Source organism: Rattus norvegicus, chromosome 6 (assembly GCF_021556685.1).
Source record: "Rattus norvegicus strain SHRSP/BbbUtx chromosome 6, alternate assembly SHRSP_T2T, whole genome shotgun sequence".
NCBI classification, from domain to species: Eukaryota; Metazoa; Chordata; class Mammalia; order Rodentia; family Muridae; genus Rattus; species Rattus norvegicus.
Window position 1 is genome coordinate 23,042,199 of NC_141539.1, and position 24,197 is coordinate 23,066,395.

The following is a 24,197-nucleotide window of genomic DNA, read 5'->3' on the forward strand; positions in this document are numbered from 1 at the left end:
AATGCTCTGGATTTTGGTTCTGGAAGAGAGTCAGGCCCTTTGGTCAAGAGAGAGGCAGGAGCCAAAAGGGAGCTTGGGAACCTGGCTTTCACAGCACACACAACCCAGAACAAAGTCTATTTTAAGCTTCTGGATATCATAAACAATGACTTAATTTATTTCGAACTCAAAATAACTGGCTTGCATTTTTTTCCTCTATAACTTTTAAGGAAAACATATTTGTAGGCAGAAATTGATAACATAATGTTTCAGAACCTAGGAGTTCAAGACAACTCTCATTAAATTTAGAATGAGTGACGACCCATACTATATTAAATGCACTCACCCTCTCAATAAACGTTCACAAAGTACCGAATGGCATGGACTGTTCTACATCATTCAGCTGGCCTCCAGTGATATGTAATGGTACCACTGTCCCCCCCCCCAATTGTAACAATGTAATGTTTGCCCTGTGAGTTTGTATCCTCAAACCCGGTGAATAATGACAGAGGCAAAGTGAAAACGCTACAAAATGAGGCATACATACTCAAGGCAGCTGTTTGAGTAGGGAAACAAACTTGAGTAGGGAAACAAGCAAGCAAACAAGAACAGAGATGTGGCTGCTGTCTGTACAGGCGGCCCAGCTGGGCTACTATTTAGGCTTAGTGAGAGGAGAGTGTGGACTCGCAGCTGTGTATCTCAGGCGTCTCCCACCCTCCAGATGCAGCTGGCAGGCAGACCCGATTCTCCTAGGCAAGATTAACAATGAATTTCTATGTTCCATCCTTTCGAGTTGGCTTTTGGTTTTAAACACCAATCTGGTCTCACGAATAAGATGTTTTGGCAGCCCCTTTCCAACAACGCCAGTGACATTTCTGTTGTGTGAGCGAAGAAACACCTAGTATTTCTGAAGTAGAGAAGGTCTGAATTATAGTCACTTATGATGGGTAAAACTGAGGTGGTGCTCACCCAGATATGCTCTTAACATGTGCCTGCACCGAGACCTTCAGGAGGGAAGGGAAATGGCTGAATACCTTGGGAGCTTAACTATAAAGCTGACTGAGTTCCAGGAGACCCAGATTCCCAGGGCCAAAGGAACACCAAGTTTTTGGAACAGGGTCACTCAATCTGCAGGATTTCGGCAACTTTCTTCAACCAGGAAAGCATCTCTAAGGGGCACCTATTTTTACTAAATGTATACTGTGGTGTTAAAAATGGTCAGAAATTCCCTGAAACTTTTTCCTTCAAAAGGTAGCACCTACTTTTCAGATAAGAGCTTATTCAACAAATGAAATAGGGCAGTGGCAGGGTCTAGAGACACTCACTATAACACTTCTTACTGGCAAATCTTGGGGAAGTTTGGGACACAAATTTTGCCTTGGAGACTTCCCAGTGGTTCCAGGACACAAATGGTATTTAGCTCAAATGGCCTCAGAGAACTGCAGCACCCAAACCAGTGCTTTTGTCCTGCTCTCGGGGATGGCTCCTTACACGGGAGAAAGCCCAGGGATGTGGAAGATCCCGAGCTGAAGGCAGACCTGTTCTACCCCAGATGCTGAGGAATGGTTGTGATTTGACTTAGCCCCAGATCCTCTCGGTTTCCACTTCCACAGCTGTGGATGAACATGGGGTGCCGGAGGGAGGGCAGAATGAGCAAGGTGTGTGACACAGTTAAGCTGTATCTGTCACTGTTGTCCCCGTGCTGTCTAAGGACAGCTTTCCCATGTCCCTTATGCATGACAGCATGTGTACATGCACACACATCATGAACTCACGTGCAGACATTATAAACACAAAGGTCGCAACCTTATGGGGACTCCCACTCCTCCTCCTGTTACTGTGCAGTGCTGTTCAGACCCCGATTAAAGTCCTGGGTTGCTAACCCTTATCTTTTTCTATCTTCTCTAGGGAAGTATGATGTCGGCCTTAGCTGGCACCAAGAGGAAAGGCCTAGATAACATTTAGTACCCCTGCAACTCTGCCCTGGGTTGCTAGGTAGCGACGATGGTCACAGGGAAGGGTGATAGATGCTTATCACCCTCAGGATTCACCTCAGAACGGAAACAAAGAGCCCCCAAATAGACTCTGGGCCACGAAGAAGCAGCAGAGATGCTGCAAGAAAGGAAAGAACAACTCACTTTACAGAGGCCAGGGGCAGGAAGGGAAACCAGAACCCATGAGAGGCAGCAGCAGAAGGCGTTATCCAGGCACGACAGGAACGTCTGGAGAGCAGATCTGGCCCCTGTAAGAACTCGCTCGTGTTTGATGAGTGAACAACCATGGACGGGTGGCGCGTGAGCACACGGCTTAACAGGAAACTCACAGGCTGAGCGAGAGCTCGCCCAGAAACAGGTACTTGGGAGCCTGGGTGGCTCAAACTAGGAATAGGAGGGATTCATACTTCAACATGGAGGGGTCCCGAACCCCTTTCCCAAAGTATGAAAGTACAGCAAACCCGTGGAAAAAGTAAATATTCTCAGTGGAAAGTAAATTTTTACAGCTGGGTTTTCAGATACCTACCCTCCTCTGTCTTGGAGGGCTCTCCCTCCTGAATTCTGTAACAACTGGATCTGCTCTAAGTTCTTAGCAATGGTCTTTACAAGCCAGAGAAACAAGTCAAATGACTCACATGTTAAGATCGTATACAGGACTTTACATGTGTTATGCTGGCTTCCGCTGTGCCCCAAACAGGGCTTTCTCATAAGAAGAAAGGTATACAGTGTCTCTTAAAATGTTACTATAAATTAGGCAGTCTTCTCTTTATTTCTGTTTTTATATGTTTGCTTGGGTTTTTCACTCTCTTGACCCAGTATGACCTGTAAACTTCTTTAATAAGAGAGACCCCCCCACTTCATAGACTAAGCTAAACTGGACAGGGTCAAGCCCCAGCCTGATCAGATATATTCTGTATTTACAATAGAAATGCATGCATGGGGATGCATGGGAGTGGGGGGGGGGAGCTGACAAAATCGCTGGCCTCTAAGAAATATATATCCTTCAGCTAGTGAAGTTGTGTGCACGCAACAATTAAATAATAGTGCAAGGAAATGTGTGATTAATTGACAGCACGGGACAGGATATGTCTGAATTCCCAGGGGGGCGGGAGAGTTATTAGTTCCAAGATGAAGAGCTTGCGGATGAAGTGGAATTTAATTGGAATCCTGCGGGATGAGTGATACCAGAAAAGGTAGAGTGGGGAGATAAAGGTGACTCCTGCTGTGCTGGGGGAGGGCAGGGCTAGGAGGGGCCAGGTTTCTATAGTACTGAGGCAGAGTCTCTGTACTGAGAAGAGGTCTGGGAGAGCCTGCAAGGCTTTTCAATGTGAGACCCACAGCAGTAGTATGATGACTAACAGGAAGAGGGTAAAGAAGCTACAAGTGTTCTTTCTTCCTCAACATTTTAGTCACTTAGGCTGGACCTGGGCTCATTCATTCATTCATTCATTCACTCATTCATTCATTCTTCCATCCATCAACAAACACAGGTCGGCCACAATACATCTGTACACTAGGGCGTACAAGTACTCACATTTTGTGATGCACAGGGAACAGCGGGGACAAAATAAAAAAAAAAACCCTCATGATGTCAATGTATTATAAACAAGCGTTATGATAAGCAGCAGATAAACGAGGAATTACAAGGGAGCAGAAGGGTGTACCCTGAGACATCTGTAGGGGCTGATGGTGAAAAACACTCTAGAAGGACGGAAACGGACTCCTCAGAGAAGGCAGGTGCAGCCCAGGTAATGGAGGAGGGAAACACTAGACGGGAAGGAGCAGCTGTAGAGGCAGAGACCCTGAGCACGAAACGCATGGGGAGGGCACTGATTGGGCCGGAACAAAGGGTGAGTGTGTAGCATCGAGGGGGACAGGCATGGGTCACTGCCTATCTAACCCACAGGAAAGCAAGAGCTGTGAGAACGTGGCCCCCCTCTGCAAATAATTTACAGCGGGACTCTGAATGACTTCCCTCTCCGCGCTTCCTTGGTCCCATCCAGGCGTGTTCCACCCTGGAACGCACCTCAGTTGAATGCCCAAGTCAAAACTACATTAATATGGTCACCGCCATCCTAAGGTTTCTGTTGACCAGCCTCCCGGAAGCTTGGGGCGGAAGCAGGAGGCAACCTAGTGCAACCCCTGCTCCAATGTGGCATCTCCTCTAAGCACAGCTGGCAGGAAGCCATCCGGATGGGGAGAAATCCAAACCAGCACCAGGAGCCCTGGTGGGCCTCAAAAGGCAGCAGGCCTCGCTGCTGAGCCCGATTAACTGTGAGGTTTTCTTCTTCAGCTGAGATTCCGGTTCTTCCTACAGTTGCAATACATTTCCCCCAGCAAGGGAGACTGAGAAAAATGTCCCTCAGATCCCCCAACACACAGGAGGTGCTAAATCACAAGTGTAAAACAGAGCTCAAAGTTGTCCCTTGCCTTCTTCTCTCAAGGACAGGCTGGCTGAGCTTGGATCGATTAGGTTCTCTGACACAAGGTACCATCTTCCTTGTGTCATGGAGACCTCGCAGGGGCATCTGTCACTACCGGTATTGCTCCATTGTTTTTGCTGGTGACTGGCCTTATCCATGTGTGCACAGGTGTTCATCCCTTGGCACGCTGCAGTTTTGCATAAATGTGGCATGCCGCTGTCATGGGGAGGTTGCTAGTGTGTCAAAACTCGGTCTTCACCAAACCCTTTGTTGTCTCCTTCGTGATATAGTATAAAGGGCACGTCGGAGAGAGTCCTAGGTTTCTGCAGAGAAAGGCTCCGTAGGACACTAATGACCCAATGTACTTTACCAGAGGCAAAAAGAAAAGGAGACTATGGGAAGAAACTCTAGGTATCTAGTCTGATTACTGCAACAGGAAACTTAACTATTGTTCCCCTCATCATCCTCAAGGGACTGCTAAGTGTCTTGTCTAGTGGTCCTCAACCTTCCTAATGCTAAGCCACTTTAATACAATCCTCCCATGTTATGGTGACCCCTAACCATAAACTGATTTCATTGCTACTTCATAACTGTAATTTTGCTACTGCCATGAATCGTAATATAAATATCTGATATGCAGGATAGGTGGTGTGTGATTTCCCCAAAGGGGTCGAGACCCACAGGTTGAGAACAGTTGGTCAAAGTTATCTGGTAAGGCACATCTCTGGGTGTATCTGAGAGGTCGCTTCCAGAGTGGATTAAGTAGGGGGAGCCTTCCCTTGACTGTGGATGGTGCTAACGAATTGGGTTGTGGCCAATGGAACACATTTGAGAAGATTACAGAGTTCCCCTATACAGGCAATCTTTCTCCTCTGCTCTCTGCCTGAATCATAGTCAGTCACACCCTGCCACACCCTGCCACACCGTCCCCCCACAATGGACTGAATCCTCTGAGCTCATGAGCCAAAATCGATCACAAGGAGGTGGTCACAGCACAGAACCCCAACAAAACACGTGTTTACCTAAACTAATGGTTATGAATATTCATAGTTTATCAAACTGTTTCCACAACCACACCTACTTGTGCAGCAGATCAAATGCCAAATGGCAAATGTGTGGCACTGGGACTAGAGTGGAGACAAGGGTGTAGACAGAGCTAAATGAGGAAGGGTTTCAGCCCCTGGTGCCAGGTGTAGAACGAAGATGGTAAGAAATGAAATGACTTTGTTACAAGGATGGCGTGAAGGGGACAAAATGGGGGGGGGCAGTGATGACAAAGAAGAGGGCCTGGTATCCTGGGGAACGGGAAGCAGACTGCAAACCCAGTTTCTCTGAAAGCAAAGCACTGTTGGCTACCATCGTTTTACTACTCTGAAGGTCGAAGGCCATCACCAGCAGAACCCAGGGCCCTCACGCTCTAGAGAAAACACTTTCTACAGCACTCACCGGATTTCCTTCTGCTAAGGTTAAATGAGAGCAGCTCATCTCTCACGAGCCAGAGGGGAATGTGTCTGATACTCGAGAGTTAGAAGATGCCAAAACATCCCGAGAACACTGCTCTTAGAACATTGTTTTAAATTGTTCTGCTGACTGTGCCTTAACACTTTCAAACTTAGAAGCTTGAGCAGTAGTTGCCACTCCATCGCCACTGTACCCACTCTTCCTCCCCCAACCCGCTTCTCTTGCCATTCAAGAATTCAGATACCTCTTTGCCTCAGTTAGGAATGGGCCTGAGGAGAAGCATGGCTCCCGGTGACCAGAGTCCCCTTCTGATGAGCTCTTTGAAGCCAGCCATGTTTCATCAGACTGGGCACTTGGCTTAAACACCCACAAGATCCTCTACAAAGGATCAAATGGTGTACCTCACTATCACAGACCTCCTTCCCTTGCTTCCTTATCTACATACAGAGAGGGTACTGCTTCCCTACCTACTCCCTAGCCTCTTAGATGCTGAACGGCCTTAATGCTTAAGATTAATGGCTTAACCTGGTGACGCCTGACTTTGATGTGAGGTACGTGGGACATATGTAAATAGCAAGGGGTAACAGTCCAGTGGTTTCTCCAGAGAAGCGGGCAAGGATTGAGTTTCCCAAGGGAAAACAAGCTGCAGGCAGGCCTGAGAAACTGAACCCAGAAAGGTGCTAGCAAAGAAGGAGGACAGAAAGGAGGCTTGAACGGGTGCCGAACCAACCTTGCTGGCAGGGTACAGCAGCCATCCGCTGTGAGCCGCACTTGCGTTTCGTAGCTGTCCAGGGGGCACACGGCCTGCTGGACAGGGGGGCACTCCACGGTGCTGCAGTCCACGCTGAAAACTGAAAGGGGCAAAGAGAGAAACACCGTTCATTGCCACATCTACTTGTATTCCAAATCCCCAAATGAACTACCAAGACTCTTGACAAATGTCCGATGATTCCTTGCTTTCCCGGAAACCCAGGGCCCATCTAAAGTTCTCCTTTCTCAATGCTCCACAGCCGTGGTGTGTCTCAAACAGAGGACCGGAGTTAGGATGAGAACAGAGAGAGAGAGACCATGTAGTTATTGGGATGGTGATGGACAGCAAGAAGTGTTTCTGATAGAGCAGATCAAGAGGCAGACGAGGGATTGCTCTGCCTGAAGCATTTGCCTAACAGTAAAACTAAAATTTTTTAAAAAGTAAGGAAGGAAAAACATTTTAAAAATGACCAATCATTAGAAACTTGCAAAGAAGAGATCACTAGAATCTAGACCTAGTCACAGACTACGTTAGAGACGCTGGCACAAGGGCAAGGCTGTTAGATAAACTATAAAGCAAGAAACAGCTGCGACATGACAAGAATTCCAATGCTGCCAAAGAAGGTGAGCAAAGAGTCAAACGACACAGGGCATGCTTCGAAGCCAAGGCGGACGGGGAGGGACTGCCAAGGAAGAAAATGGGGGCTGTTTCCTTATAAAACATCTGCCATACGGGTGTACATATTTATCCAAAAGGAATTCCGTCTCGGGTATGAAGTGCTCCGAAACGTAAGACTTCCAAGTGACAGACGCATCTGCAAACGAGGCCTCTGATCGTCTCTCAGGGACTGAGGCAGGTAACCATAGGACCGTACTCTTTCCACAACAGCTCCATCGAACGGATTTGAAGAAAATAAAGAAGAAAGAGAGAAGGGCATTCGCCTCTCCGATGGGGCTTGTGCACCAGGGAATTAACCCTCTGGCTCTCTCGATGAGAGTCTGAAGTGAGAAATTACCCAAAGCAGCAAGGTAAGAACGCTCATCTTGGTGGGAGTGGAGAGGCCCAGGAGAGCTGAGCAGGGACGAGGCTGTTGCCCTCTGCTGTGCAGGGGTGAGGCTGCTCCGCCAGCTGGTGCATACCTGGTTTACACTCATAGAGGTCACAGCACTCTCCCGGCTTCCCTGAGGCTTTGGACACTAGAATGTTCAGGTATCCCGGCTGGCAGACTTTGCGCAGACAGCCCGCAGGGTCACACACGCAGCGGCTGGGTAAAGGACAACACTCCCCGGGGGGAGCATAGCCCTCAATCAGAATGGAATCTTCAGGGCAACGTGGAGAGAACTGCACTTCACAGCGGGCCTTGGTGCAATCTGGCTTCTCTTCTAAATGGGAGAGAAAGAATTTAGCTCATGCCCAGGGCAGTGTGGGGCACCTCTGTGGGAAGAACAGATCGTCCCAAGTCTATTTTACTACCCAAAGAGGAGGGCAGCGAAAGAATTCTGATGAAAATCTTCGGGCTAAGCATAGCCGACCATGGGAATCTCTCCCAGGATCTATCTGCCCGGGACACCAAAATACAGGCCTGAAGTTCCCTCGCTCACTCATGGGGAAGAGCCAACATCTACTACAAAGCCCAAGGGAAGACCTCATGTGGCTCGGACTCAGATCTGGACTAACGGGGAACCCAAGAGTCTTAAGGTTTCTTTTTTCTTCTTTTGGATAGTGATGCATGTTAAAAACCAAAACAGAGACATAAATAAAACCTGGCTACCCCAGGGATTGAAGACAACACAGACATTCATGAGCATGAAGAACTCCATCTCCACGTGACTTTTGACCAGCCGAACCGAATAAGATGTGCGGTTCTACGATGTGTGCTAGGCTGAACGAGATGGACGATGAACCAAATTCCCCTGTGATTTTCCTACATGGCGCGTTTCAGCAGAGGCTCACTGGACGCACCTCACTTTCCTTTCAGCGTTACCTGCTGACCTATGGAGGCACCTCAGTTTCAGAGGCGGGAAACCTGACAAGTTAAAGGTTGTGTAGCAGAGCCCTAGCCAGCCAAGTCTCAGTCCTCCGGCCATTTTCTTGATCTCAACTTTTAAGAGACCTATACTAGCATGAGGGCCTCGAGGAAAAGACTGAGATGATCTAGAACCGCACTACTTCAGGCTGTGACCTTTGAACGAGGTCGGGGTGTTGGGAAGATGGTACTGGAGCATACACTTCCATAACCTCGAACTGGCTTGGCTGAACTAAGACCCAGAGACAGAGCAGGATGAGAGGCAAGATGTGCCTTAATATTACAGATTTAAAAAACAACATCAACATCATCAACATCAACAACAACAACAACAAAAAATTGGGACAGAAGACCCCAATCAGCGATAAAACAAGAATGCAGGTACCCCACCTTACACTGCACACAGCGCTGGATACCACCAATGTAACTGCCTTTCCCAAAGCCAGCCTCCTTCTTTCTAACTCCTCATGCCTGCCTGCCTCACCCCTCCCCTCTCAAAGGTCTCCTGTAGCAGGCCTGGAACTCCTGCTCCTTCCGCCTCTGCTTCCCAAGTGCTGGGATTACAGGAAAGTGATCTCCTTCCTGGCTCCGCCCCCCCCCCGCCCCGTCTTCCACTTAGCTGACCATTTTCCTTGTTACTAACTACTCCTTGTCTAACTAGAACTCAAACACTCAAGAGATCACCCACACTCACAGGTCCAGAAATTTCACTCAGAAATATTGACCGAGCACCAATCGATTTAGCGGTTAGGACATACAGGGGATGGGGAGGGAGAAACTGAGATCAATTCTTGCCCTCGTGTGGTCTACAACGTAGTCAAAGGTGATAGAAAAAAACCATCGATATTATCAATAGGAACAACGCAGGAGGCAGAAGAGGGACGAAGACTGCTTAGGAGGAGTGGCAGTTACAAGGAACAGACCAATGGTGGAAGGAGATGTCAGCCACAGAGATACCCAGAAGAACTCTCCAAGAAAAGCAACAGAGTCTTGACTATGGAATAGGTCCCCTCCTGCAACAGCAAGGCTTTGGAACTGAGCAACATTCGGGGAGTGAAGGGATGCGAGAAGAGGTGGAGAAGGTATCTGGAGAGAAATCAAAGCCATGCGTGGTTTATACAGTGGGAACCCTGGGTTGGACACGAAGATGGCATTGTTGTGAAGGTCATGTGACTTGCTTTCTGTCGCTTAACTGATGGCTGCTCCCTCCTTTCTCTGTTAGACAGAATGCTACTTTACCACACCTATGCTTCAGGTAGGGGCAATAGTCACGTGCAAGCCTTGCCCTCTCTTGCTGCTGTCGAACCAACAGCCAATAAGCTTAAAGCTTGGCAGAAAGAGGAACAGCATCTGACCTAAGAGCAATAGGCATTCAATAACACACACACACACACACACACACACACACACACACACACACACACATGCGACATCACTCTTAAGAAGTCTCGGCCTTATTATTTGCCCCATTTTATAGGTCATGATATCAAGGTTCAGGCAGGTCAAGCTACCTGTCCAAAATCACACATACAGCCAGTGAATGGGCTGGGCTGGGTTGGCTCTGGTCTGCCTGGTGTGTGAACCTTTGTCATGATGTGACTCCTGCACTAGGAATGCTTGCTGTTGGAGGTGTGCAACTTTGGCCTTACCCCTCTTCCCTCCTGAGTTGATTTATCTGGGCTTAACTTCTTTCTTGACTAGAATTGTGGTTTCTGTTAAACCCTCATAAGCTGAACTCTCTCTTACCCAGTACTGTTTTCCTTCGTGACTTGATCCTGGGAACCTCAGAGCCTACAAAAATCACATGTCTGGGCCACACGGGGGTTAGCTCTACTCTCAAACCACCTAGCCATGCACTTTCATAATATAATCCCTAGGAACTATCTAGTGAGGAGACTGTGAGTCAGCGAGGAGGCCCGTGTTGAGACACCCTCCCTCGGTCAGCCTTGGGATCCTCAAGGTGCTGAGAAAGAGAAGGCCCATCTTGGTGACGGGGATCAGCTCGGTCTTTGTAAAGTACACCCAGCAGACTGCTTACCTGGGAAACGCACACACTGAGTTATAATAAAGAAGAGTCCTAATTCTGCCTGCACATAGCACTGAATTACTGTGGTTGCTTATTTGTTATAACTGTCTTATTTATTTCTTTGACACAGGTTTGTTTCTTAGGTAGCTCAGTTTGCCCTAAGTGTTCTATGTAGCTGAGGCTGACCTTGAACTTCTGATCTTATTTCTTCTTCCCAAGTGTTAGGATTATGTTATGAACCACCAGGCTTAGTTTTATGAGATTCTTCAATCCAGCCTAGAGCTTCCTGTAAGGTACGTAATTACTCTTCCAACCCCTACATTCTATTCTATTTGTACTCTCTGAAGGTTGGTATATACGGTTAAGACTCGAAACATACCCTTCAACGTCTTCCATCAAATTGCAATCTCATCGCTGTTGCTAGTTGGCTACTCAATTCTTGATGCCCTTTGACACTCTGCACTGTCACTTCCTGAAGTGCGTTCTGCACTTTGAGTCTGGAGAGACACCGTACTTTTTGCAACACCCTTAGGACAGGGCAAGCTACATAGACTGTGCTAACGGTAAGTGAACACAAGTGAATCAGGATTTTAAAACTCGGAAGTGTCCGAGAATGTTGAGAACGAGGGCTTAGTCTTACCGAACACTGTTTTCAACTTTTCTCAAGGGAATCATGTTTTTCCCTTAACGAACACAGTTAGTAGATGCTAAAACATCCTGAGAACACTGCTCTAAGAGAACACTGTTTTAAATGGTTCTGCTGACTGTGCCTTAATACTTTTAAACTTAAAAGCTTGAGTAGTAGTTGCCACTCCATCGCCACTGTACCCACTCTTCCTCCCTCACCCCCTTGTCTTGCGAGTTCTGGCCCAGTCCGTCTTGGCTACGGTTCCATGGGCTCTTTCCATGAGGATGTTTGTACCCCAGATCTTCTCCTGCTGCAAAAGAGGTTTTATTTTCGTTTAGAGATGGGGCCTCACTATGTAACCCCAGCTGGCCTGGAACTCACTATGGAGAACAGGCTGGCCTCGAACTCAGAAAATTGCTTACCTCTACTTTTCAAATCTTGGGATTCAAGATGTATGCCAATGAGCCCGACTGCTGCAAAAACACTCTTCTAAGCAGAGAGTTAACTATTCTTTGATGTTTACATGTAACTCTCCCATAAGACTACCTTGAAGGGAAAGGGGGCTGATTTCTTAAGTAGTCTTCAAGTGTCCTGGCTCTGCTGGGATCATATTTACTAAGCTGTATTTTAGCAGAAGGGAGAGAATCCATTTCAACCTTGTCAGTTTTCTGGAAGAATCCAAACATCAAACACTAAACTCACTTACATTCCTCTCTTGTTTCCTTATACATGCATAAAAATATGACTTTAACATCGTAGCCAAAAACTACCTTGTGTCTTAAAATTTCTTTGCATGCTTCTCAATCTGGACTGTTTTGAGACAATCTATAATTCAACATTGATTTCCTCTTTGAAGTCTTTCAGGTAAGGGTTGTAAGAGTTCTGGGGCGCTAATCGGGGGGGAGGGGAAGCTCTCCTGTTTGAATCTACTGATTTGTCACTTGTAATGCATGCTGTACAATGTTTTGTTTTGTTAATTTCTTGAGGTTTCATGGTGTTTTTTTTTTCTTTGCACACATATGTGTATGGATGCAGTCTTGTGGGCAATTTTAAAAACTCGAATGTTAGAAAATAACATATGCTCTGTTGAATGCAGACTTTAGCTCACCTGTGTCTCATACCTCTGGTCTGATTTCTGCAAGCTCTCCCACCAGCTAGTGACTTCCCACAAGCTCTCCTGTTTACCCTCTCTCTTCAAAGCTGTGCTCTGTGACGACTGGAAGGGGGAAGTCTCAAGTCCTATACTGAGTTGTTATACAGTAAAATGATGCTTTCAAAGAACTGAGATTCCTAAAAATCTACAGGTATGTCCTCATCTTAAAACTGTTAATAGTGGCTTTATTTCCCTCTTTCAACAGATTATCTAAGTATCCTTGTGTGCACAGCACCCAGCACACACTCCACTCAGAGCGTTACCATGGCACCAGCAACTGTTGTTCTGGCCCCTTCTCTCTGAGCCTGCTTCAAGTACACAAGTTCTCCTGGAAATCTTTATTTATTCTTCTACATCTTGCCTGTTCGGTTTTTTTTTTTTTTTTTTTTTATAAAAAAAAGAAAACTGTAGCCACATCACCAATTTCCCATGAATGAGAGAGGCGTTACTTTGAAGTTTCCATTTTATCTATTTGAAAAGACGACCTTCTATACTTTTTCCCAAAAGCATTTTACAAATCTGTATATAGGACTTCCACTAATTAGCAAGCTTTTATGTCTGGTTGCCATGGTAACATTGCAACTGGCATCTTATAAAAAAAATTGCCCCAGATATAGAAACACTAAAGTGACAATATGGCCCGAAACAAAAGTAATTAAAGAAAGATAAATTAGCTTCACCATATTAGCTATCTTCCTTTGAGGACTGATAGGGTTATCTAGTATAAACTTACGTCATAATAATTATGCAAAGTGTCATTCAAACCTAATCACTTAAACCTCCATGACAGGTCAGCGGCTGTTTCTAGACCTTTGCCAGGACAGGGGATCAGCAGAGAAAGTTAAAACCGAAACTCGAAGGGGGCGAATGCATTTTAGAGTTTGCTGCTTGAACCTAGATTTTAAGTAAAAGGCAGACAAACAGCTACTAGATGGTAAGAGGAGAAAAAGAAAGTTTAGAAGAGAGAGGTGAAGTCAGACGGCCAGACTCCTGTTATCCCCGCGCATTTTGTGGAGCTTCACCTGACAGTGAAGCCTTTCCTCTACTTCAAAAATCCCTTGGCACGGTCGCTTTAAGTAGCAGCAGAATGCCACACAGTAGTTCCTGCAAAGCAGGCGACACGAGGCAGACTAGGAAAACTTAAAAGAGTCTATCTACTGCAGAGTCAATGTCACTGGGCCCTCCTCCAACGCCAATCCTGATTCCTTCTGCCTGTGGGCATTAAACCCACCATACAGGTGCCCATCACTCTGACACACCTTTGGGAGTTCCAGTTACTTCTAGGATAACTCAATCCACCCCGGACTTGTATCGATTTGATACTACAGAATTCAGTAAGAACACAGAGAATAATGTCAAGAGGCAGAGAGCCTACGAGACTGGTTTGCCCCCGGTCTCACCCTGGTGTACCTTACACTCTGCAGACTGGGAACAGTTTGTGATATTGACCTTGGCTATTATAGCCCCCTCCCTCCTCCCCCTCAGCCACCCAATATATCCTGTGATAGCAGACTGGTCTATAAAGTCCTTTGTGTCCGTCTTTCACTCATTCAGTTGACAAACATTAACTGAATGACTTGAATGGGGAAGGAGCAAAGTCCTGGCTTTCTTGGATTTATAGCTCTAGAGGAGAGAGGCATTCAGACATAGTGCCAGGTGTCGATAAGGGCTTTGAAGTGCAGTCAATAATACTAGGGTAGCGCCTTATCCAGCAGAGTTCGTCAGGGTGGCAAAGGAGGAGAAATCTGGGTGCGGTGGCGCATGCTTCTGATTCCAGCCCAGCGCTCAGGAGACAGACAGAGTGGGGATATCACAAGTCTGAGGTCAGCCTGGCCTACACAATGAGTTTTAGGCTAGCCTGGTCTATGCAATAGTTCTAGGACAGCTAAGGAATGCATGGGGGAGAGCTGAGAGGAGCGTAAAAATACACGTAGTAGGCACATAAATACACCTAGAAGTCAAGAATCTTCCAGCGGCAGGGAACTGCAATTAAAACCAGAAACCTCTAAAGCAAGTCAGAGCTGACTCTACGGAGGGAGACACACTTCAGAGTTACGAAGAAGAAATCTGAACAGGGGTACAATTAACACGTAGAGAATACCGACAAAACCTCACCATGCAAACACTGATGGGCAATATTTCTTATTAAGGATTCAGTTGCCATAGTCATGCTAGAGAAACGTGAAAAGAAAAATCCCTCTCCTAATTGAGGACCTCCTGCAAGCAAGTAAGGCCTGCTGGTACACATTCCAACTCGCCCGTGTGCTTCTTAGTGAAAAAGAGATTACATTTCCATGTCTGCCCTGCGGATGACAGGGCAAACCCAGGGAGGCCAAGACCCATGGCTGAGGACTCATTAGGAGCAGCTAGGCTGCCTGGGTCCACGATTTTCTCTCTATAAAACCAAAGCACACGCTCCCTATCTGGCCTGTGTAGGACTTCCATAGCTACATGTTTGTTTAAATGCAGGACCCACTCATGATGTTGCAGTGGTAAGGAATGCTCCGTCTTCGGTGAGGTCTCATGGCCGGGCACACTATGAGCTGTCCTGTTTCATCTGCTCTTAGCCAGAGAGACAGCATTGGGGACGACGCTTCCCTGCACGCAGGGATAGTCTGTTCCGGAAACTTCTAGAACAGACGCGACGTGTGTGTCACGCCTATGTCTTTCAGTTTAGAGGCTGACTCCTTTAAAAGCCACACTGGTGAATTCTTTTCATTCACATTCCATGATTTTATCAGAACCTTTTTTGGCAGGCTTTGCTGTGAAGACTTGTTCTACACAATCGTAACCCCGAGGGGGGAAAATTAGGCTTTTGTTGACACAGTCCCAGAAATACTTCATATTTCGGCTCCTCCAGAAACACCCACTGTACTTTCCCAGGTCTTTCTTTGACTCCAGGGCTCAGTTTTAATGGCAGCAGAACCTAGGTTGGGGCCACTTATTAAAGATGCCAAATTAAAGTATTTCCAATTGCCTAATAAAATCCCCCCCGCGTCACCTTACAACGTAACTCAGCCAGAACTCAAAGGGGAAAGTAGTAAGGTTTCTATGCAACCACAGTCTGTAATATTTTAATTCAGTGGCTCTAAGCCCCGGCTGCACATTAAAATCACTTACAAAGCGTTTAAAAAACACCACTGTCTGGGAAGCAGCTCACACCAATTAGATCTGAATGCTGGGAAGAAGATGGGGCATGTGTATTTATTTCAACAGCTCCCAGGCAATTCTGTTGTGTCATTCAGGTTAAGAAGGTTTGCTACTCCTTCGGCAAACTGAAAATCCTTACAAGTACATTCACTATGGATACAGAGTTTGACCAAGGGAGTCTTCAAACACTCAAGGCAAACCACCGTGCCAAAAGGCCAACCGGCCCTTCGGAATTGGCCAGCTCAGAGCGCTGACCTGCATCATGCTCGTCAATACATGTCTAGGTTCCCTTGGACCACACAGTTTTCCTAACCCACGATGTTGCTGACCTGCTCGAGACTACAGATTTGTTACTCCAAGTGTGGTCCCTGGGTCAGCAGCCGCAGCACTGCTACGAAGTGGGGGACGTGGGGGAAGTGGGGCTTGCTCGATTCTGAGACAACATGAACTGAGAGCGTGGCACTGACCTGAGCCTCCCTCTGTACTTCTGCAGCAGGACATGGTAATGTTTAAGACGGGCTAACCCTGGGTGGCACTTTTCACTGAATTTAGGGCTAATTTTCTGGCACGAAAATTCTAAGATCCACATCTGATATAAAGAATGAGAAACTCTGGGAATAGGGCCAAGGGATCTGGGTCTGACAAACTCGACGAGGGATTCACTAGAATAGTCACTTGCCCCTTTGCCTCCTCTCAGAATTGCCTGGGAACCAAAATCCGAAGGCTCGGTGGACACGTGTTTTACTCCAGTAATTCAAAATTTTCAAAAGACCCAAGGCAAGGAAAATGTGTGGACTTGGTTGCTGCAAGCACGCCTGTGCCCACCCATGCTCCGCAATCTCAGGAAATTCAAAGCTGTCTGAGTTCGTAGAAAATACGACCCAAACAGCCTTCTCTGGAATCTTCTTTGAAGAGATCAGAGTTAGCCGAGATCAGATTTTGATTGTGGGCGGTAGGCTTGGGGGGTAACAGCGAAGAGAGGCAGACCTCGAATGTGAATTGTGTGCATTCTACTCAACTTCAAGCCCAATTTACATGTGGCGGTAGGATTCTGAGACCAGAGAGACTTCGTTGCATCATCTGTTAATTCATACCAAGAAAATATATTCAATTTACTGCCAGAGAGATTTGCCATTCAAACAATTACAGTTGCATATTCATATGCCATAATGAATTCCAAAATGTTACAATCTGTCTTTAGATAACTGTGGCAGTAAGATAAGGCCTAAAGATAGATTTGAATAAAAGGTAAGGAGAGCCAAAGGTTGGTTTAAAAATGATTAATTTTACCTAATAAAGTCACCTTCTGTAAATACCTCATCCATGTTTGTCATATGCTAGCCCCACCTCTCCCCCGCAAGGGAATTGTAATATCAGATAGTAGGGCAGATGACTACAGAGGAAAGTCAAAGAACTAAACTCACAGTTTAGCAGCATCTTAAAAACACTCATCCTAACAGCTTGAAAATGTCTTGGAGGTGTAAACATTGGAGACAAGGGGCTTTCAGGATGGCTTCTACCAGGAGGCTACGTCCATTACAGAACACAAAGAAAAGTCTTGATTTCTGTGGCAGCATTTTGTGACTCTGGTTGCCTTCCACATTTCAAGTCCTCGGGGACTGGATGCTGTAACTTAGCTCTTTCTTACAATGATGACACCGATTTGATGAAGTACTGCCAGATGACAGATCTTAAATATGCGAGAAGGAAGGGCCCGGGACTTGTGTGTGTTTTCCATGAGCACACTCTATCCAGCCAGCTCCCAGGAGCGTCTCCTAACCAATCAGGTCCCAAAGTGCTTGGCCTCTGCTCATTCAAGAAGACCAATCCATGCTTGCTGAATGAAAGGGGGCAGCCAACCACAGTCTTTCAGAGTGACAGGATGTGTTAAGACAGAAAAATGTGAAAATACACAGGCAGACAGGCAGACAGGCAGACAAGGCAGGCAGACAGGCAGGCAGACACACACACACAGGGGAGGGGGGAGAACATCAAATTGAAGGTCTTAATCAGTGATACTATCGAGACGTTCCTTGGTCTCAGAGGTGATATATGAACTTTTAAAACTCCTTGGGAAGTTCTTTAAAGAATATTTTACGGTGACCCGAGACCTCCAGAGTTGCATCCCGTGATATCTTTTAAACAAACAAACAAACAAACAAACAAAATCAAGGAGGAATCAAACCACAGGGCTAAGGGACAGGTAGGTAGGGGGGTGACGAGAAACGCGCTGTTGCTATTCTGTCTCCACTGACGACAGCAGCAGAAAATAAAGAACAGCAGGCTGTTTAACTGTTCAACTGGTAGTTCTCACATGCTAGAAGCAGCCATGTGGCTAAACTTATAAATAGATGTTTGGAAAAATATTTTGGCCATTTTTCCCCCTGCCTCCTCTTCTCTTTCTCTTTTTAACTTCCACCTCATGGAATATAATCTGTTTGTTTGAACCATTTGACACTGAACGCAGATTATTTTTAGTTCCTTTTAACCCCCCCCCCTTTTTTTTTTGGTATAGGAGTCAGTATAGCCACCAAAGCTTAAGAAGTGAGGACTGGGTTCAAATCTTGGCTTTCGCAAATATTTCTGGGTTGGGGTTTCCTTAGAGTTGTTATCAGCAAGGTAATGGAGGCTGCAAGAAACCTTGTGCCTGGCACATCTCAGTGCTCAGCAGTCGGCGGCTTGACGCGACCGTGCGCACACACTTACATAGAAACACCTCTGCTACCCTATATAAAAGTGCACCATTGTAGAGCCTCAAAACACTCCTGTGTTAAGACGAGAAATCTTATTCTATACGACTGACGTGAAGAGTGGAAGAATATGCATTATTTCATATTTATTTAGATCAGAGTACCTCCACACTCGGCCTGCAGCATGGGTTCTCAACCTACGGGTCATGACCCCTTTGGGAGTTGAATGACCCTTTCCCAGGGATTGCCTAAGTCCTTTGGAAAACAGACATTAACATCATGACTCATAATGCTGGCAGAGCTAGTTATGAAATAGCAACACAAGTAATTCTACGGCTGGGGGTCACCACCGCACGAGGAGCTGTCTTTAAATGGTTCCAGCATTGGGAAGGTTGAGAACCACTGCTGTAGAGGCCTTGTGCCTTCTCCTTAGTTGTTTTAAATCTATTGCCTAATAGGATACACCTCGGAAGACAGGCATGGTCGTTGACAAGGTTAAGGTTGATTAGGAAACATAGACCGAACTGTCCCTACGTGGCACAGAATGTTTTGGTCATCTTAGCTAGCTAAATACTTCTACTGTTTTATCCATTCCTTTTAAATGGACTAATTTGTAATTAACTCCATCTATGGAGAAAGAAGTGCCCCATACAGGTAGTCCACTGAGCATTCTAGGTACGCTGATGGGCCCTACTTACAAAGACGTTAAACTGATGAGCGGGCATCGGGAGACACCAAGTGTTCCTAATAACAAGAAAGGCTGGCAGCATTTATATACCGGCTCAGGGTGATCTTGGTCTCTTGACACAGCCTCTCCTCTGCTCCATGACTCTTTCTCTGAGGCTTTTCCACCCTTCTGGCTGTTTCTTCAGCTCCAGCACACACTTTCTAATCAGACTGGCACTTGGGGCAAGCCCCTAGCCGGCCCCATATTTCTATGGCGTCTTTGTGTTCTTTGTGTACCCACAGCATAAACGCTGGTCCACAGCGACTGCCAAGAGGGCACCGGGGACTACAAGTATGTGGGCTGCAGCTGAGCAAAGCGATGTGTTGACTTTCCACCCTGAGCTACAACTTGACCTGTAGCAAAAACAAAAATACAGAGATGTGTATTTTTTCCCCCAGAAATGATAATTATAGTACTCTAAACTTCAAACTACCAAAATGGAAAATGCACTTCAAAAATAATTTATTAAATAGGCACTTATATTCAAGGTAGCCCTTACATGGAAGTTATACTTTTTCCCCTTCTTTTTGTAGCCATTAAAGGGCTGGGCTCCTGGCTCAAAGCTGTCTTTCAGAGTAGGGGGAGGGCCTGAGTCGGGGGATAGCCCTCTAAATGATCACAGTTAACATGGTTTTTAAATATCCGTTTCCCTTTAAAACATACCAGTGATTAAAGAATCACGGCTTGTACATCCATCTGACCCAACATGTCTGAAGAATGTTAAGTCTGAACACTCCTGGTACTAAACAGAGAAGGTGCGGTACCCAGAGTCCATCGGGAAGAGCCCAAGCATCCTGGTCTATTTTAAGTCTTCCTTGCTTGGTCCTTCCATTCGAGTAAATCTCTGTCTGATCTAAAGGCTCTCATCAGGGTAAGTGGGATGAAATTCTCTCTGTGCTGGTTTTCTAGCACTTACTGGTTCTCACCCTGATTCCAGAAGTGTCAGGAGAGATTCCACATATGTCAGAAGGCATTCCGAAGGAGAGACTGCGGAATCTCAGCCCAGAGGAACCGATGGGGCTGGTCTGCAAAGAGGCTGGAGGAGGACTGTGACCAGCAGACTTGCAGGCTCCCTTGAGGCTATAGAGGTACTGCGCTTGGACGCATCTGCCAGAAGACTTTAGCCTTATACATGCTATTCTTCCTCTCTCTTAGGAAAAATGCTCCCTTTGTCTTGTCCGCCTGCCTACCTGCCTCTCTAACAGATGGGGGTACCTGGTTCTAGGTATTAAAGGACATGCTTCGTGGACTGCACAGAGGTCCATCTCATCTCACACTCTTCAAAGTGGGACACCACACCATGCTTTTCTGTGTCATCATCCCTAGAGAAAAACACACGATGACATACGGGCTTTCTAGTGGGAGGCTGCTCCTACAGTGAATGTTGTACTCAGCTCCAGTGACCCTCGAATGTGTCAAAGGACACCTCCCCAACACACACACACACACACACACACACACACACACATACACAGATATACACAGACACACACACATACACACAGACACACACACAAGACACAGATATACACACAGACACACACAGACACAGATACACACACAGACACACACAGACACACAGACACACAGACACACACACATACACACATACACATACACAGATACACACAGACACACGCACACACATACACACAGACACACACACAGACACAGATACACACACAGACACACACACATACACACAGACACACACACAAGACACAGATATACACACAGACACACACACAGACACAGATACACACACAGACACACACACACACACACACACACACGCATGCACACAAATCTAAACAGAATGAACTTAAAACGCAATGTAATCTATAATGAACTAAGGCTTACAGATTCACACTTCAGCAGGTAGGGATTTGTATTACATTCCCAGGACTTTGACACTGGAAATTAACTTCAAACACCATGAGAAGCTAGTTTCATGAACTGCTAGGAACCTAACCTTTTATCTTTTTGATTCTTGACCACACTCTGTGCAGCCCTGGTCTACACAGTATTCTAAACTGTAGCGAGGGTGGAAACACAAAGTTAGAAAAGTTGCTACATAAGTACTTCCTCTACCCTTTATAGATGCACTTTGGCCATGTCCTCACCCACTTGGAAGAGAGTGTGAGTCGTCTTTATTCTGTAAGAAAATGAGAACAGACCCATAGATCCCAGTAGAATCAAGCAGATCTTCGGGCCACATGCCCCAACAGAAATGTACCATTTGGACAGCACATGTATCTTGTCCTTGTTTTGCTTGAGACATGGTTTCTCTGTGTAGCCCTGGCTGTCCTGGAACTCACTATAGAGACAAGGCTGGCCTTGAACTCACAGAGATCTGCTTGCCTCTGCCTCTCTAGGACTGGGATTAAAGTGTACAAACCACTACACCAGACTTATCTTGAACTTGTAAGAGCAAAAGCAAACAGAGCGTTTTGAAGAATTACTCAAGAAACACTCATTTTTTAAAGGTACTTGGAAGATTCATTTCCTCTCCCTGACTTTAAAATCCTTGATAACCAACTACCGTGGAAGATACCACAGTAAATTGGGTATTTTCACAAAAATGATGGTGAACAGGGAAATCTTGCTATCAGTGGGCTTAGATTTCTTTTGCAATACTCTATAAGTCAGGGTTTGGCAAACCAATGTAATCCCATGATTAAAGTATGAAAAAGAGGTGTGCTGGAAATATGAAGATTTAGTTACAGGAGAATGGAGGAATTAATATGTTTGCAAATAAAGATGTGGGGAGGGTTTTATCCTCAGGAATTCATTGCCAAAATTAAACTATTCTTTGTCAGAAAATTTTAGATATTTATGAAGAAAACAGTGGCTTAGAAAAGGCAATGACGTACCAAAAGGTCACTCAGCTAATGGTCCGGAGTCAAGTCCCAAAGGGAATCCTGCCCTGATTCCTACCACGACCCAGTCATCCATTATTATCCCTGGCCTTCAGGCGGTAGCTAGTATCTTCCTCAACAGTTACTCAAATCTCTCATCTAATACTTAGGACCACTTAGAATCTAGTTTAAACATGATGGTTAAAGCCCCATTGTCATCAAGCCAGACAAACACACAAACTGAGCCACAAGCAAAATGGCACTTTAAAAAGGGGGTGTGGCTGAAGAAAGGTCTAGACATGGCCAGGGTCGGTTGTTGTTGTCCACTGGCCAACTGTCAGGCTGACCACTCAGCAAAGCCTCATTCTATGAGGCTTCTGGAAAAAAAAAGGTTAGGGATGCAAAGACAGGCAGGCCTGATGAGGTGGGATGATCTGTCTTGAGACTCAAGTCCAAGGTAGAACGTCTGTGGCCTCCACAGAACTGTCACTGCAGCTACCCGATTCCCAGAGCATGTAGAGCTCTGGTACCTTCCCTTAGCCCTTCAGCACAGAGAGCCTGGGCAGAGTCAAGTTTATGACTAGCTGGGTTTCTTCAGAATTCAAGGTGGTAGAAGGATGGTTCAAAAGCCAGGAATCTGCTCCTGAGGTCTTGGCTTGCTGTGTGAAGGGCGCCCAGCCTGCTGTGCTAGCTCCTCGTAGTTAGGCAACGCTGCTCTCTTCTTGTTCTGTTCCTGGATTTTGAGGTCAGCCTGTGCTCATCTCCTGGAGAGGGCTGAAATGCTAACCTGACAGTAAGCAAATGCTTATGATATGCAAACCGTATCATATATCGTATCACACCACAAGCAAATAGCTATACACAGATCTGTGACCCAGTAAATGAAGGAGACAAGGCCAGCCTTCCTCTTCTATGTCCTACCCCCTCGTCTGCTCTGTCTGTTCTTCCTTTTTCCTGTTACTATTATTTCCTTCATTTACAGCTGCTCTCATTCTCGGGAATATTATATTTTAAAATTTGGGTTTGATGTCAACTCTGTTTATCTTCTGTCTCTATAGTAACTGAACAGAAAAATCTGCCTTGAAGAGGGAAAGTGCTATGGAGAGAGGCTTTGGAGAGAAGTGGAATGGATGAGGAGGAGAAATGGTGAGGGAGATAGAGGAGGAGGAGGAGCAGGGAGGAGAAAGGCAGAGGATGAATAGGAAGCCTCAGGAGGCATCCAGGCAAGGGAGGAGATCTCAGAGGGTTTCTTTGGGGATGCTCAGAGCTTAATAGCGCAGTGACGTGTAAATTTCTACTCTAAGTGGTTTTTAATAACAGACTTAGAAGCTACCTTTTTTCCCTGACTCACTCTCCAGCATCAAGAGTTCCAGGATTTACACTACCATTCCTCTGACTCCTGGTTCTGCTTAGAGAAGGCGATTTTTCAGGTTTCTCTGTGCAAGAAGCTTCCTCCTTTAGCGGGTAAGAGAATCCCATCGGCCAGACACTTGTCTTGGAAAGCATGTATAATGTTTGATACACATGATTTTCGGCATATACAGAGAATGAGATTTTTATCTGGCCTCAAAAGCTTATGAGAGATTTAAGATCTGTCAAATGGCCCTCAAGTCTAATGGCTGAATTCAAAACCAGTTCACATGATTGCTGGGCCCCCTTGAATAGGCAGTGACATTGTAAGAGACTCAAGATTTCCAAACAGGGGAAGTCCCATCGTTACTTTATGAGCGGGCTAATTGCTACACCACACCACAGACTAAAACTGCCCCAGAGAGTAGGATTCGATTCTGGCCAGCGTGTTCTGCAGGCATTTCCAGAAACTGCCCTTCCTGGTTTGCTGTACATGCATTTCAGTGACTCAAGCTACTGCCAAACGCAGGCAGAGCAGTATTTTAATTAGTCCCAGATTTCAGTTTTCAGAATAAACAAAAACAAAAAAAAAAAAAAACCAAAAAACCCCAAACCGGATCACTCTCTGGGATCCCGTTATTCCTCTTCACCCACAACATCAGCTCTCAGCGCTGTCTATTTCATCAAGAAAAACCTTTGACCAGTTCTTGACTTCCTACGTGTGTGATAATGAGCTAAAAACAACTGGGCTGTTGGCTTGTTGCTGGGTAAATGCTCCTCTCCTGCACAGCTGCTTCAGAGCACATCTGATTCACATTACAAATTACTATACTCGATGGATCTCCTGGGTCACTGTATCATGAATAACTGAATCTGTGAGTGCTAAATCAATGAACAGCGAGGGTCCACTGTGCTGTTCTCTGTGCAATAAATTTTGAATGAACCACAGTTGTTCGTCTTCTGTCATAACCTACTGCCTAA

The 24,197-nt window shown here is 46.0% G+C and overlaps 1 protein-coding gene and 1 long non-coding RNA gene across 6 annotated transcripts in view; one reads left to right on the plus strand and one right to left on the minus strand.

Annotated features, from left to right (window-relative positions):
- Positions 1 to 24,197, minus strand: part of Crim1 (cysteine rich transmembrane BMP regulator 1) — a 174,439-nt gene that overhangs the window by 83,611 nt on the left and 66,631 nt on the right. For 2 of the 5 annotated variants that reach the window (XM_087552471.1, NM_001169103.1), the window contains exons 3-4: positions 7,748 to 7,990; positions 6,588 to 6,708 (exon numbers count right to left, since the gene is read on the minus strand). The exons of 1 other annotated variant lie outside the window; for it this stretch is intronic. In XM_087552471.1, the coding sequence (XP_087408597.1) occupies positions 6,588 to 6,708; positions 7,748 to 7,990 (364 nt within the window). The remainder of the gene's footprint in view (positions 1 to 6,587; positions 6,709 to 7,747; positions 7,991 to 24,197) is intronic. 2 more of the 5 variants (XM_087552473.1, XM_087552472.1) reach the window with 1 other exon arrangement.
- Positions 15,836 to 22,239, plus strand: LOC148005088 (uncharacterized). The gene is made up of 3 exons (XR_015622231.1): positions 15,836 to 16,093; positions 19,946 to 20,096; positions 21,109 to 22,239. It is a non-coding gene; the product is annotated as an uncharacterized LOC148005088 (long non-coding RNA).